Source organism: Oncorhynchus mykiss, chromosome 11 (assembly GCF_013265735.2).
Source record: "Oncorhynchus mykiss isolate Arlee chromosome 11, USDA_OmykA_1.1, whole genome shotgun sequence".
In the NCBI taxonomy this organism is placed as follows: domain Eukaryota; kingdom Metazoa; phylum Chordata; class Actinopteri; order Salmoniformes; family Salmonidae; genus Oncorhynchus; species Oncorhynchus mykiss.
The window spans coordinates 54234242-54247647 of NC_048575.1; the positions used below are offsets into that span (position 1 = coordinate 54234242).

The following is a 13406-nucleotide window of genomic DNA, read 5'->3' on the forward strand; positions in this document are numbered from 1 at the left end:
GAAAAAAAAAAACACTGCGATACTGGTATCATCCTGGCCCAAGTAATTATAAGCATATTCATCTCCTTTTCAGCACCAATTGGTAGACTTAAAAATACTCAATTGTAAACTCAGCAAAAAAAAAAAAAGTCCTCTCACTGTCAACTGTGTTTATTTTCAGCAAACGTAACATCTGTAAATATTTGTATGAACATGAGATTCATCTCCTGCTCATGGACTGCACTAGATTTGCTAGTTCTTGCTGTGAGATGTAACCCCACTCTTCCACCAAGGCACCTGCAAGTTCCCGGACATTTCTAGGGGAATGGCCCTAGCCCTCACCCTCCAACTCAACAGGTCCCAGATGTGCTCAATGGGATTGAGATCTGGGCTATTCGCTGGCCATGGCAGAACACTGACAGTCCTGTCTTGCAGGAAATCATGCACAGAACGAGCAGTATGGATAGTGGCATTATCATGCTGGAGGGTCAAGTCAGGATGAGCCTGCAGGAAGGGTACCACATGAGGGAGGATGTCTTCCCTGTAATGCACAGCGTTGAGATTGCCTGCAATGACAACATGCTCAGTCCGATGATGCTGTGTCACACCGCCCCAGACCATGACGGACCCTCCACCTCCACCCCGCTCCAGAGTACAGGCCTCGGTGTAATGCTCAGTCCTTCGACGATAAACGCAAATCCGACCATCACCCCTGGCGAGACAAAACCGCGACTCGTCAGTGAAGAGCACTTTTTGCCAGTCCTGTCTGGTCCAGCGACAGTGGGTTTGTACCCATAGGCGACGTTGTTGCCGGTGATGTCTGGTGAGGACCTGCCTTACAACAGGCCTGCAAGCCCTCAGTCCAGCCTCTCAGCCTATTGCGGACAGTCGCTCTGCATTTTCACTGGCCACTGATGGAGGGATTGTGCGTTCCTGGTGTAACTCAGGCAGTTGTTGCCATCCTGTACCTGTCCCGCAGGTGTGATGTACCGATTGGGGTGGTTAATTTCTTTACTATCAAATGAGGAGAGACAAACTTATCACACAAGTCAGAGTTATACTTCAACTAAATCTTTAATCACTTATTAATAAGGGAGCAGGTCAATACAACGCACACATATAAAGGGGGCGTACACACACACACACACACACACACACACACACACACACACACACACACACACACACTCAGCAGCTCTAATGGCATAGACAGGGTTGTGAAGCACAAAGAGAGAAAAGGCATACAGTGAGAGATGGAGCGGGACTGTGCTGGGTGATGTGATAAGGCCATTTAAGGCCCGTCTGCTAATCTGGTGGTTCAAGGGCAGGTGGTCAATCCCAGTATACTATAAAAATCAATTGAGTGCTCTACGATAATGATGGCTGGTCATGGCTGGTTGACGATTCACGCTCAGGTGATTCGTTGAGAGCCACGAGACAAAAGTACAAAGGTCTTTTATAGCCAAGATACACCCCTTCCAACCTACATGACGAACAACATATATATTGAATGAGTCACAAGGTTAAGATTTGTATGAAAGATACCTATAATACATAGCAGACAGTATCTGCTGTGTCAACAGTTTTCATTGTGTAGAGACCAGTGTCTGGCCCTGTATAGACCAGAAACATTAACTCATGCTCTAGAATGCTCTTTAGGTTTTATCACCCAAAAGACATCGGAAATCTCCTGTCTGTGTTATCTCCCAGAGGCCCATCCTCAGTACACACACACAATATATAGAATACTCTTGTTGAATAAAACAACCATTTGATGCAATAAAATATTATAACATCATCTTGCAATTTTTCCACCATACATTCCTGTGCAGGTGTTGTTACACGTGGTCTGCCACTGCAAGGACGATCGGCTGTCCGGACTGCCATAACTGTGACCTTAATTGCCTACCGTCTGTAAACTGTTAGTGTCTTAACCTCTCTGGCCAAAAGCCAGTGAAAATGCAGAGCGCCAAATTCAAATAAATTACTATACATAATCAAACTTTCATGAAATCACACATGTAAGATACCAAATTAAAGCTACACGTGTTGTGAATCCAGCCAACATGTCAGATTTCAAAAAGGCTTTTCGGTGAAAACAAACAACGCTATTATCTGAGGGTAGCACCTCCGTAAACAAAGATAGAAAACATATTTCAACCCTGCAGGCGCGACACAAAACGCAGAAATAAAAATATAAATCATGCCTTACCTTTGACGTGCTTCTTTTGTTGGCACTCCAATATGTCCCATAAACATCACAAATGGTCCTTTTGTTCGATTAATTCCGTTGATATATGTATCCAATTTTTTCATTTATTTGGCGCGTAACGCAACTACAAAATATCTACAAAAATTACCTGTAAACTTTGCCAAAGCATTTCAAACAACTTTAGGTCTTTTTTAAAGTAAATAAATTGATAAAGTGAAGACGGGATGATCTGTGTTCAATACAGGAAGAAAACAAACTGACGCTACCTTTCTGGTCTCGCGCCTCTAACAGTATACTTGAAGTGACCCTCGTTTTGAACAGGGCTACTTCTTCATTAAACAAAGGAAAAATCTCAACCAATTTCTAAAGACTGGTGACATCCAGTGGAAGCGGTAGGAACTGCAGGAAGGTCCCTTAGAAATCTGGATTCCCAATGAAATCCCATTGAAAAGAGAGTGAGAAAAAAATTCTGAATGGTTTTTCCTCTGGGTTTCGCCTGCTACATAAGTTATGTTATACTCACAGACATGATTCAAACAGTTTTAGAAACTTCAGAGTGTTTTCTATCCAAATCTACTAATAATATGCATATCTTATCTTCTGGGGATGAGTTGACGTGAAAATACTGCCCCCTGTCACCAAGAAGTTACCGACTGTTACACAGGTGCATGTTCATTAATTGTTTATGGTTCATTGAACAAGCATGTGAAACAGTGTTTAAACCCTTTTACAATGAAGATCTGTGAAGATTTGGATTTTTACGGATTATCTTTGAAAAGCAAGTCCTAAAAAAGGGACATTTATTTTTTTGCTGCGTTTATATTATTTAGGGTTAGGAAAGTATTTAATGAATAATAAAAAATAAAAAAACTTTAAGCACCAAATATATTGTGGAATAAAAAATACAATGGTTTGATTCATCCTGAAAGTTGCCATATTCAATTGTTCAATCCACGAAATATTGGAAGGTGAGAAAAGTGTACAATAGGGGTTGAACAGTAGTCCTATAAATCTACCCTAATAATCCTCATTAATCATGGAACTGTGATGACAATGGTCCAGTCGTCGTGAACCGTGCACCAGGCTCCAGGTTTAAACTGCTATGTATGGTATGTGTTGCATAATGATTCAAAGAGACTACATGTCCTAAATGATTGCACAAATTAGCCATATGATAGCTGTTAATATGTTTGCCATATGATCCACTATTGCTAGCGAACTTCAGGAACAATCACACAAATGTGACAGAGGAAAGAAAGGTAAACGATGTAATGGAATGAACATTTTAAGGAAAGACTAAAGTGACAGACATAAATGTATGTGGGTATAACTGACGTTGGCTACTGATAGTGGCTAATATTTAGCACAATACAAATTGTAAAAAGTAGTCTGGGCATGTAATTAAAACATTCTAGAAATCATAAATCAACTTGGTAGGTTTGGCACTATACTATCATTTGCGCATGGCTACAGAAGCCTATAGCTTGGGTCTCCAAATATAATACCTGCAAGTTATAAGGCCAGCATTTCATAAACTCCAATGTGGAAAAATGATGTTGATATGCTTCAATTTGCTGCCCTATGACTGGTTTCACATTGGTCTCCAGCGATCATAAGGTAAAATAGATTGTAATTTATATTTACAATCCCCTTATCCAAATGGCTTCAAGTTACCTAACTCTCATCAATAGCTCTTATCAATTTGTAAACTACAGTGCATGGAGAATGGTGTTATTTCTATCGGGAAAATGAAAGTAATGTTGTTCCAATTGGAACCGTCAGGTTTCGCGACCTTATTCATCGTGCATAAAGGTGGTGGAATTATGAGGGAATTAAGTCAAGGTCAGAATATGGCGTATCTGTAGAAACACCTTCATTTCTTTGATTTCCACCCCTAAAAAATATTGGGTGAATAGCATGCCTTTATCATGTTTAAGGTCAGAATACTCATAGCGAGAAAAGTGCATACAAAGGGAATTACGAACATTTATGCATGCTTAACTTGTCAGAATTACACACAAAGAGCTTTGAGTCACCATCATTAAGAGTTCACATCCAAGTCAGTCATTGTGAGTCATCCCAGGTTTCAAAATCTCTAAAGTAGAATTAAGTCAGAGAGTCAGAATGTCAATTAAAACTTTATTATTGAATAAAAACATGTATAAACACTCGTTTTTAATTTGCTATTATATATTGTTTTTCCTTAAGGTCCCAGTATTAAAAAGATAATTACAATTTTCCACAAAACAAAATAGACATGCCCATTGGGCTAAAAATGGACCAGCCCATCTGGTATTTGCCACAAAATTATTGGCCAAATTGTAATATGTTAGCCATATGTTCCACTATTGCTAGCGAACCATAGGAACAATCACACAAATGTGACAGAGGAAAGAAAGGTAAAATATGTAATGGAATGAGGCAATATGTATGGAAACTAACACTAAAGTGACATGCATGTATAACTATGGTGAATACACATTAGAAGTTTTTGTTTGCTGGTAAATCCTTTTTTTCCTTGTGGCCAGTCCACCACCGGGTGTTTGTGAAACAGGAAGAGAGGAATCAGATGAACATATTTTCATGTTTTTTCCAATTAAAAAAATCACTTAACAAATAATGATACACTCACAAACAGTAATAGTACACACAAATGTCAAATGGAAATTAATGTTATTAATGTTACTAATTATTCAGTAAATGATTGATAATTGCTGAATAATTGGTTGAAAACTTTACATCCTTTAATATAACACCACCTTTTTATACACAAGGGGAAGTCCATGGGACAAGTTAAAAACAGGTTTGTCAAATAAATGACATAAACAGAGTTAACCAAAGTGTCAAAACTGAGAATATAAGCCATTTTTGTCTGATATTTACTACCCTAACATATGGAATTGTTTTAAGATAGTAATTACATGGACCATATAGCTGTTTTATTTTAGGACCCCTGGAGGTATAAGAAACAAATATGTATTTATTTGTATTTTTATGAAGCATTGAATTTGGCCTATATGCTATTAACTCATAGCAGCGCAATGAATAACACACTAATACATAGCAAAATAAATCAGAAGGAAGTATGGTTTGTAGTGTCTGAAATGCAATCAGGTAGGTATTGGGAAGCTTAGGAAAACATCAGGGACGATCATAATGCAATAATTGTCCATTCACTCCTATTCATTTCATCACGCAGTCATTTTCTGCCAAGTTGGGATGTGGCTGACCTTACTGTCTAACGAGTCGTCAAGGCTTGGCTAGAGCAAAACAGACTATTATTCATATGAAATAGGCCAAGAAACAAAAAATGACAAAAGAATGTCAAAATCAGATTTGCATCATCAAAGCAACAGTCCAGATTTCCTTAAAGTGTTGTCAACATTTTGAACTAGCTCCTTTTCATATTCCCACAGCTTTTTGTCCACAAGCAGCTGATCTTTAGTGAGGCTCCCTTGCAGGGGAACTCTGACGTGTATTAGCCGACACACATCAGGTGGTACCCAGGAGGTCTCCCCTAAAGTCTTCAGCACAGAGTGAACAGATGTTTGTACTACATGTCTAGGGTTGACAATCAGTTTGGTAGGGTTGATAACAGCTTCTCTCGAGGGTTCTCTGTAAATATGCTCCAGGATATTGATCCCTGGAATTTCCCTCCATTGTGGCAGTTTAAACTTGCCACTGTCTTCGTAATGGTTTTTGGGGAATATGTGGTTCTCGATGACAAAGACTCCTACTCTGGGGTGCTGGTATTGAAGGTCCTCCAGCAGTAGATGCAAATTGGCATGTTGGTAAGGCATCACGATCTCATCAATGTCATGAAGAAGTACATACTTTGACTGGTACATGTATCTATAGATGCATTCATTCAGAGTGGTCAGCTGCCCATAGTAGTGGAGATCTCCTTTGTGCTCCTCAAACCTCCAGCCTTTGGATGGGTTGAGGAACTGATCAATCGGCCATTCTACTATTTCCAGTATACCCTCTTCCCTGTAGTGAACTAACACTGGTTCCAAGTCCTGACCACAGCTGGTGTTATAGATAACCACTCTCTGCACCCCAAGGAGTTTGTACATCTCCATAGTTTGAACAAACTGCAGGACATTGTTGTAGCCCCCGAAAAGGTTGGAAATGCACACTGTAAAGTTGTATGGAAATATCTTCTCCTCTCTCAGTTCTTTGTTTTGTATGGACAGGAAGTGCTGGTTTTGGTTGGCTTTGATATCTGAATGTATTGATATAGTGACATGTGTCACATTATACATAGATGGACTCTGGCACAGCACATCTGTGGTCACAAATGGGAATCCAAAATGGTCACTGTGCATCTCCACCTGTGCCACTGAGGCAGGAAAGCAGCCATGTCCACCACAGAAAAAACAATGAAGTGGCTGGAGATCACCTCTTCTGATTATACTAATGATACGGATTGCTCCATCCACTCTGTGGTCTTTGTAGGCAGACACCATTAAATGCTTAGTGTCTTTAATCGGAGTTATTGTTTGATCACTTATGAGAATTTGCCAATGTGTTTTTGCAGGGTATTTGTCTGTATTCAATTTGATATATATGGACCATGTCCAATATAAACATATCACTGCAAAGAATATTAGAAGACCAAACTTAAATTTCAGCATAGTGTAGGCTATGTCCATCAAAACCCAGCTCTGTGATTCCAGACCAGACCTATTGGGGGGAGACATCGTTTATTGTTTAGAGCTCAAGTTCTCTTTTTTAAATACAGTAGCTAACCAATGCAACTTTGTTCTTTTTTTTTTATTTTTTATCAACATTCTGTTGATGCGCATCAACAGATCAACATCCCAACGGAAAAAAAAGCCTAATTTGGAAAATGATATTTTTTAATGTGGATGTTGCATTATTAAAATATTCACATCCGAGTCCGCAAAAAAAAAAAAAAACAAGAACAAAGTTGCATTGGTTAGCTACTGTATTTAAAAAAGAGAACTTGAGCTCTAAACAATAAACGATGTCTCCCCAAAATAGGTCTGGTCTGGAATCACAATACTGATAATTATTCTGAAAAATAGACATTGCAACGTAAACCGTGAGCGGATTACTTTCAGTCACGTTATTAAATAGCCGTCAGTTCTGGGTAAATTTGGGAAGGGTGGCTGCAGTCAGTCTGTTAACTGCTTTTCATCTTGATGTCGTGACGCCTTACCAACATGCCAATTTGCATCTACTGCTGGAGGACCTTCAATACCAGCACCCCAGAGTAGGAGTCTTTGTCATCGAGAACCACATATTCCCCAATATTTTTTTTTTTCCGTTGGGATGCGCATCAACAGATTCCAGACCAGACCTATTTTGGGGAGACATCGTTTATTGTTTAGAGCTCAAGTTCTCTTTTTTAAATACAGTAGCTAACCAATGCAACTTTGTTCTTGTTTTTTTTTTTTTTGCGGACTCGGATGTGAATATTTTAATAATGCAACATCCACATTAAAAAATATCATTTTCCAAATTAGGCTTTTTTTCCGTTGGGATGCGCATCAACAGAATGTTTTCACTCGTGCACTAATAATACGACCGCTTTATTTCCAGATAAAGTTAACTATGAGGAAACACTGGTAATTATAATAACATATTTTAAACGTAATACGGTAGTTCTTAGCTACATATGATTTTTATCAGCGTAGCCTAACATAAATTCGACTAATCAATGTATTTACAATTCTCTTGATCAAATTAATCAAAACAAACATACAATGTACCATTTAATAATAATTGTGCAAGCTACATACCTTATTCATTTATGTTTCTTAGCAGGTGACAAACGCTTTCATAATTCAACGTCTCCACATGGTGGACTCTGAGCTAGTGATGGGTCGTTCTCGAATGAACGGCTCTTTTTCAATGGATCAAGAACCGAATCGCATCTGTGAAAGAGGCGTTAAATTAGCTCCCTGATTTGCATAGGCTACTGCTTGAATAATCTTCCTTCTTTTGCAGGCGATCTAATAATTATGTCTGGTTAAAATGTATTTGAACTCACATATCACGATCTGACATAATGGTAGTAAACTTTTTACGCTTTACATTCGAGATGTGCTATTTTTTATGGTTTTATTATATTTTCAAGCACTCGTCACCAGTGGATCCAGATGACCAGGGCTGACCGTCGTTATCGCACATACATCATCATTTACAGGGCTTTTCCATGTAGCCTACCTTAAATAATCATTAAAATAACTGGTGACAAGAAGTAGGCATACTACTGGCTTGATGCTGAAAAAGCTTATTGCCTCTAATTGGCAGCTGTAGTTTCGCCGGTAAGGGAGAAGGGCGATTAAAGGGGGTGGGATGTGTGAGGAAAACTGCACGTGAACGGAAGGGGCACAGCTGCGTCATGACAAATTGGCATATCCCCGGCGCCACCTGAATGAGAAAATGGCCAACAAAGCTGACACACAGCGCGACCACTCTGGAGGGACTCCAGCCTCCCAAGTGCTCATTGCATTGCTATCGGCTAGATACTGAACAAAAAGCCACTTGGGCGCCATATTAACAACTATTTTAGGGGAATGGAGCCAAAAGTCAGGCTCATCAAAAAGACTCAGAATGCCCATCACTACTCAGGGCCGGCCATAGCAACTAAGACATAAGCAATCGTTTTCAACTAACTGTTGAGAGTTAGAAAAGTAAATTCTTATTTCCAGCAGTAATATTCTTATGACATTGACAGCAGTAAGATTTAAGTTTGATTTCTGAAAAGAGTTTAACCTTAACCTTATGTTAGCCATCTAGCTAATGTTAGAGTTAGCTACCTAGCCCCCTAGCTAATGTTAGCCACAACAAATTGGCATTCGTAACATAACATACTGTACATTTGTAACAAATTGCAGAACAACAGATTTGTACCTTGTCAGCTCGGGGGTTTGAACTTGCAACCTTCTGGTTACTAGTCCAACGCTCTAACCACTAGGTTACCCTGCCGCCCCGGCAAACGTGGGCGGCAAATGTGTTGAATTGCAGGATTTTTTTTCTCTCAGCTGTCAAGAGGGTGGCCACAAATTATTATTTTTTTAGCTTAGGGCCCCCAAAAGGCTATGGCTGAGTCTGGGTGAACTAACCTGTTTATGGAATGGAATGATATGTTCTATCTATGGTATTGAACTCATTGCATGATAACTTAAGAAGAGATGATACACAGCTGATACACTCATTAAATCCCTCCCCTCACAGCACTACCCATCTTGGTTTGAATAAATGACAGAGCAACTTCCAAGATGGCGTAGCAGTCAAGCGTCTTTGTCTTCATCTTGTCGTGTCCCGTGTATATATCTTTTTATATATTTTTTTCTTTGCATATATTTGTTTATAATTTTTTTAACCTCAACTTCAACACACTCTCCTGCAACCCGCCTCACCCAAGGTGGTATGGATGTTCTATTTTCTTTACTTTAGAACCGGAACCCCCAACAGAAGCTAGCCAGCTAACTAGTGTAGGGGGTGGGTCCCAAAGACCCTCCCCATTATTGATTAAGGGGACCTTAAGATTCATATGTTTTGCTGCAGGCCTTATAATAAGATACTGTTGCTGTGTGTCTAAAACCTCTGCCACTATACGTTGCACAAGCTATCTATATTAGTCTTTGTGGTTAAGCCCTGGCTGTTGAGAGAGTGTGCTTGCAGGTTAGGTCTGAGGCAGACTAAAACCATAAACACTGTCTGGTGTTGACATTTTGATCTTGTGTGACATTAGACAATGCTAATAAATTCAGAGAAGCTACTGTACTAGGCTGCCTTATAAGGTAACCTCAGCTTATTGATACACACATACATTGACGTAGGTGATCATACCACTAGGGAGTGATCACATGTATAAAATCAGCTGCGCCCTTAGGTGGAGTGCAGAACTTACTTGGAAACATGTGTGCTGTGTTCCCGTTGTCAACTTCTGTCTGCAATTGCATTTATGATTGATTTACTTAACGATATTGTCTGATTGCTGATTTCACCAATAAGCAAATGATTGACAAGGAACAAGGAACGAACCCTGACACTAGCTACTAGCTAGTAGTCAGCTATCCACTGCTAGCGGTCATCAGCTAACCTTTAGCCCGGACAACTCCTGCCAGTCTGCACAGCCCAATTCAATCCAGAGCATATCAGACTTCTTTTTCTCCATATCTCCGGATTCCTACGGCAAGCTCTGAACCTTTTCACCTAGATCAATGCAGCTAGCTAGCTGCTATCCGAGTGGCTACTCCTGGCTAACGTCTCTGTCCCGAAGCAAGCACCAATAAGCCTGGAGCTAGCCTATGCTAGGCCCATCTCCCGGCTAGCTGAAGAGGCCCATCAGCCACTTCTTGGGCTACAATACCTATTTTGCCAATTGGCCTGGACCCCTTTTACTGCCGTTACGGAGCCCCACCGATCCATCACGACTGGACTACCACGACCGGACGTAATCCTTCCGAAGGTGTTTTTCAACAGGCTCCTCCGTCGCGACGTCCCCTGAATGCCCATCTGCTAGTCGCGGCCCGCTAGCTGTCTAGAGCATATCGGACTGTTAGCTGAAGAGGCTCATCAGCCAATTTCTTGGGCTACTATACCTATTTTGCCAATTGGCCTGGACCCTGTTACTACACGGAGCCCTGCAGATCCATCATGAGTGGTCTGCCGACATAAAGGCACGAGGGGGCTACAACAGTCTCTTCCGTCGCAACGTCCCTCTAAGGCCCGTCTGCTAGCCTGCTAGCCCCGACCTGCTAGCTGTCTGAATCGCCATGTCTCCAGCCCGCCTAGCTACTCACTGGACTCTATGATCACTCGTCTACGCATGCCTCTCCCTAATGTCAATATGCCTTGTCCATTGCTGTTTTGGTTAGTGATTATTGTCTTATTCACTGCCCTGCTCAATATGCCTTATCTAATCCTTTTGTTCCACTTCCCACACATGCGGTGACCTCACCTGGTTTAAATGGTGTCTCTAGAGACAATACCTCTCTCAATGCCTAGATTTACCTCCACTTCACATCCTACCATACCTTTGTCTGTACATTATACCTTGAATCTATTCTACTGCCCCCAGAAACCTGCTCCTTTTACTCTCTGTTCCGAACGTATTAGACGACCAGTTCTTATAGCCTTTAGCCGTACCCTTATCCTACTCCTCCTCTGTTCCTCTTGTGATGTAGAGGTTAATTCAGGCCCTGCAGTGCCTAGCTTCACTCCCATTCCCCAGGTGCTCTCATTTGTTGATTTCTGTAATCGTAAAAGCCTTGGTTTCATGCATGTTAATATTACAAGCCTCCTCTCTAAGTTTGTTTTATTCACTGCTTTAGCACACTCTGCCAACCCGGATGTCCTAGCCGTGTCTGAATCCTGGCTTTGGAAGGCTAACAAAAACCCTGAAATGTCCTTCCCTAACTATAACATTATCTGACAAGATAGAACTGCCAAAGGGGGCGGAGTTGCAATCTAATGCAGAGATAGCCTGCAGTGTTCTGTCATACTATCCAGGTCTGTGCCCAAACAATTCGAGCTTCTACTTTTAAAAATCCACTTTTCCAGAAACAAGTCTCTCACTGTTGCCGCTTGTTATAGACCTCCTTAAGCCCCCAGGTGTGCCCTGAACAATTGATTTGAATTGAATTGAATTGATTGCCCACCATCTCTCTTCAGAGTTCATACTGTTAGGTGATCTAAACTGGGATATGCTCAACACCCCGGCTGTCCTGCAATCTAAACTTGATGCCCTCAATCTCACACAAATTATCAGTGAACCTACCAGGTACAACCCCAAATCCATAAACACAGGCACCCTCATAGATCTCATCCTAAACAACCTGGGGCCTGTTGCACAAAACTAGGATAAGGGATTAAGCCAGGATATCTTGGTGATCCTGGCTCAATTGATCCGTAATCCGGTTGCACTAAAGATGGATAGGGGGCAGGAGGATATGTTATGGTATAAATTACCATGGAGATTTATTCTGTGGAGCTAGCCTGCTCCAGACCAGGCTAAATTCCAGGATCTATTTAATCTCATCCCTAATGTCAGTCAGCAGTCACCACAAATGGAAACCAATAGTTATTTCACTGCTCACTATACATTGTTATCACATATAACTAGACCCACTGTTATTTAAACGTTTGTGATCATTAATTTCAATGATTTTGGATAAAAAATGATTTTTAGATGATGTTGCTATCATTAGATAATTTACAGTTTCCCATAGACTATAAGGCTATATATAAAATGCTAGAATATTAGGGCCACAGAGGGGAAAAAAACACAAGTCATAATATTGTAACCAGTTGTTTTAAAGGAGGACAGTTGTTAAAATGACATGTGGGGCATTTCGTGAAATTGTACTTCAGTATGGTTTCATAAACAAAGACATGCTGATGTGCCAGAATATTAAGTATCACATTGTCATAAGTATCAAAACTGTAAAAACAATATGTAGCTTTTCTGCAGAAAGAACCAGCCTCATAAATTTATGACTTTATCCTTTTTCTTCAGTGTGGCCCTAGTACTCTGTCATATAAACAAATACACATTCCATATGAATATAAAAACACAATGTGTAACATTATGTTCCTTTATTGAATAAGGACAAAACAAAGCAGGTAAACCATCAGCTCCTTTCAAAACTGAAGTCACAGTGACTCTACAAGATGGAAAGCACAGAATCTAAGCATATTATACAAAATGATACATATACAGACCTTTGAATGTGTATAACACACCCTGCATGTCTGCACACTAAAATAAATGCAGGACAAATCCATACACATCAACTGAACAGACAAATGAATGGATGCAGTAGCCTCCCTGCAGCCTTGTATTACACACAGTATACCGCACAAACATCATAAGAGGCCAAATTCGTCAAAAAACGAACCCAAAAAAACCCAAATTCCTCTGCCACCGCAGGACATATTTAACCAAAATTGAAAGCACACATACTAACTAAAATAATTCAACACATATTGGTCCCTCAGCAGCCGACCACTGTCGTCATCAGGGAAGATTGCCGGATTGTCCCAGTCCATGGCTGGTGGCACTCTGGGGGCCCTCTCCTTCCTCAGGCAGGCCACATTGTGGAGGACAGCACAAGCCACAGTAATATCACATGCCCTAACAGGGCTGACCCTTAATTTGTGAAGGCAGTGAAAGCGTGCCTTCAGGAGGCCAAAGGTCATTTCAACTCTGGCCCTGGTCCTGGCATGGGCATGG

The 13406-nt window shown here is 40.7% G+C and overlaps 1 protein-coding gene across 1 annotated transcript; it reads right to left on the reverse strand.

Annotated features, from left to right (window-relative positions):
* Positions 1–4316: 4316 nt before the first annotated feature.
* On the reverse strand, positions 4317–8470 carry LOC110535964. The gene is made up of 3 exons (XM_021621382.2): positions 8211–8470; positions 7960–8094; positions 4317–6877 (listed from the first exon to the last, which is right to left on the reverse strand). The coding sequence occupies exon 3, from the start codon at positions 6844–6846 to the stop codon at positions 5536–5538; it is 1311 nt and encodes a 436-aa protein (XP_021477057.1). The 5' UTR covers positions 6847–6877; positions 7960–8094; positions 8211–8470; the 3' UTR covers positions 4317–5535.
* Between the last annotated feature and the right edge of the window lie 4936 nt (positions 8471–13406).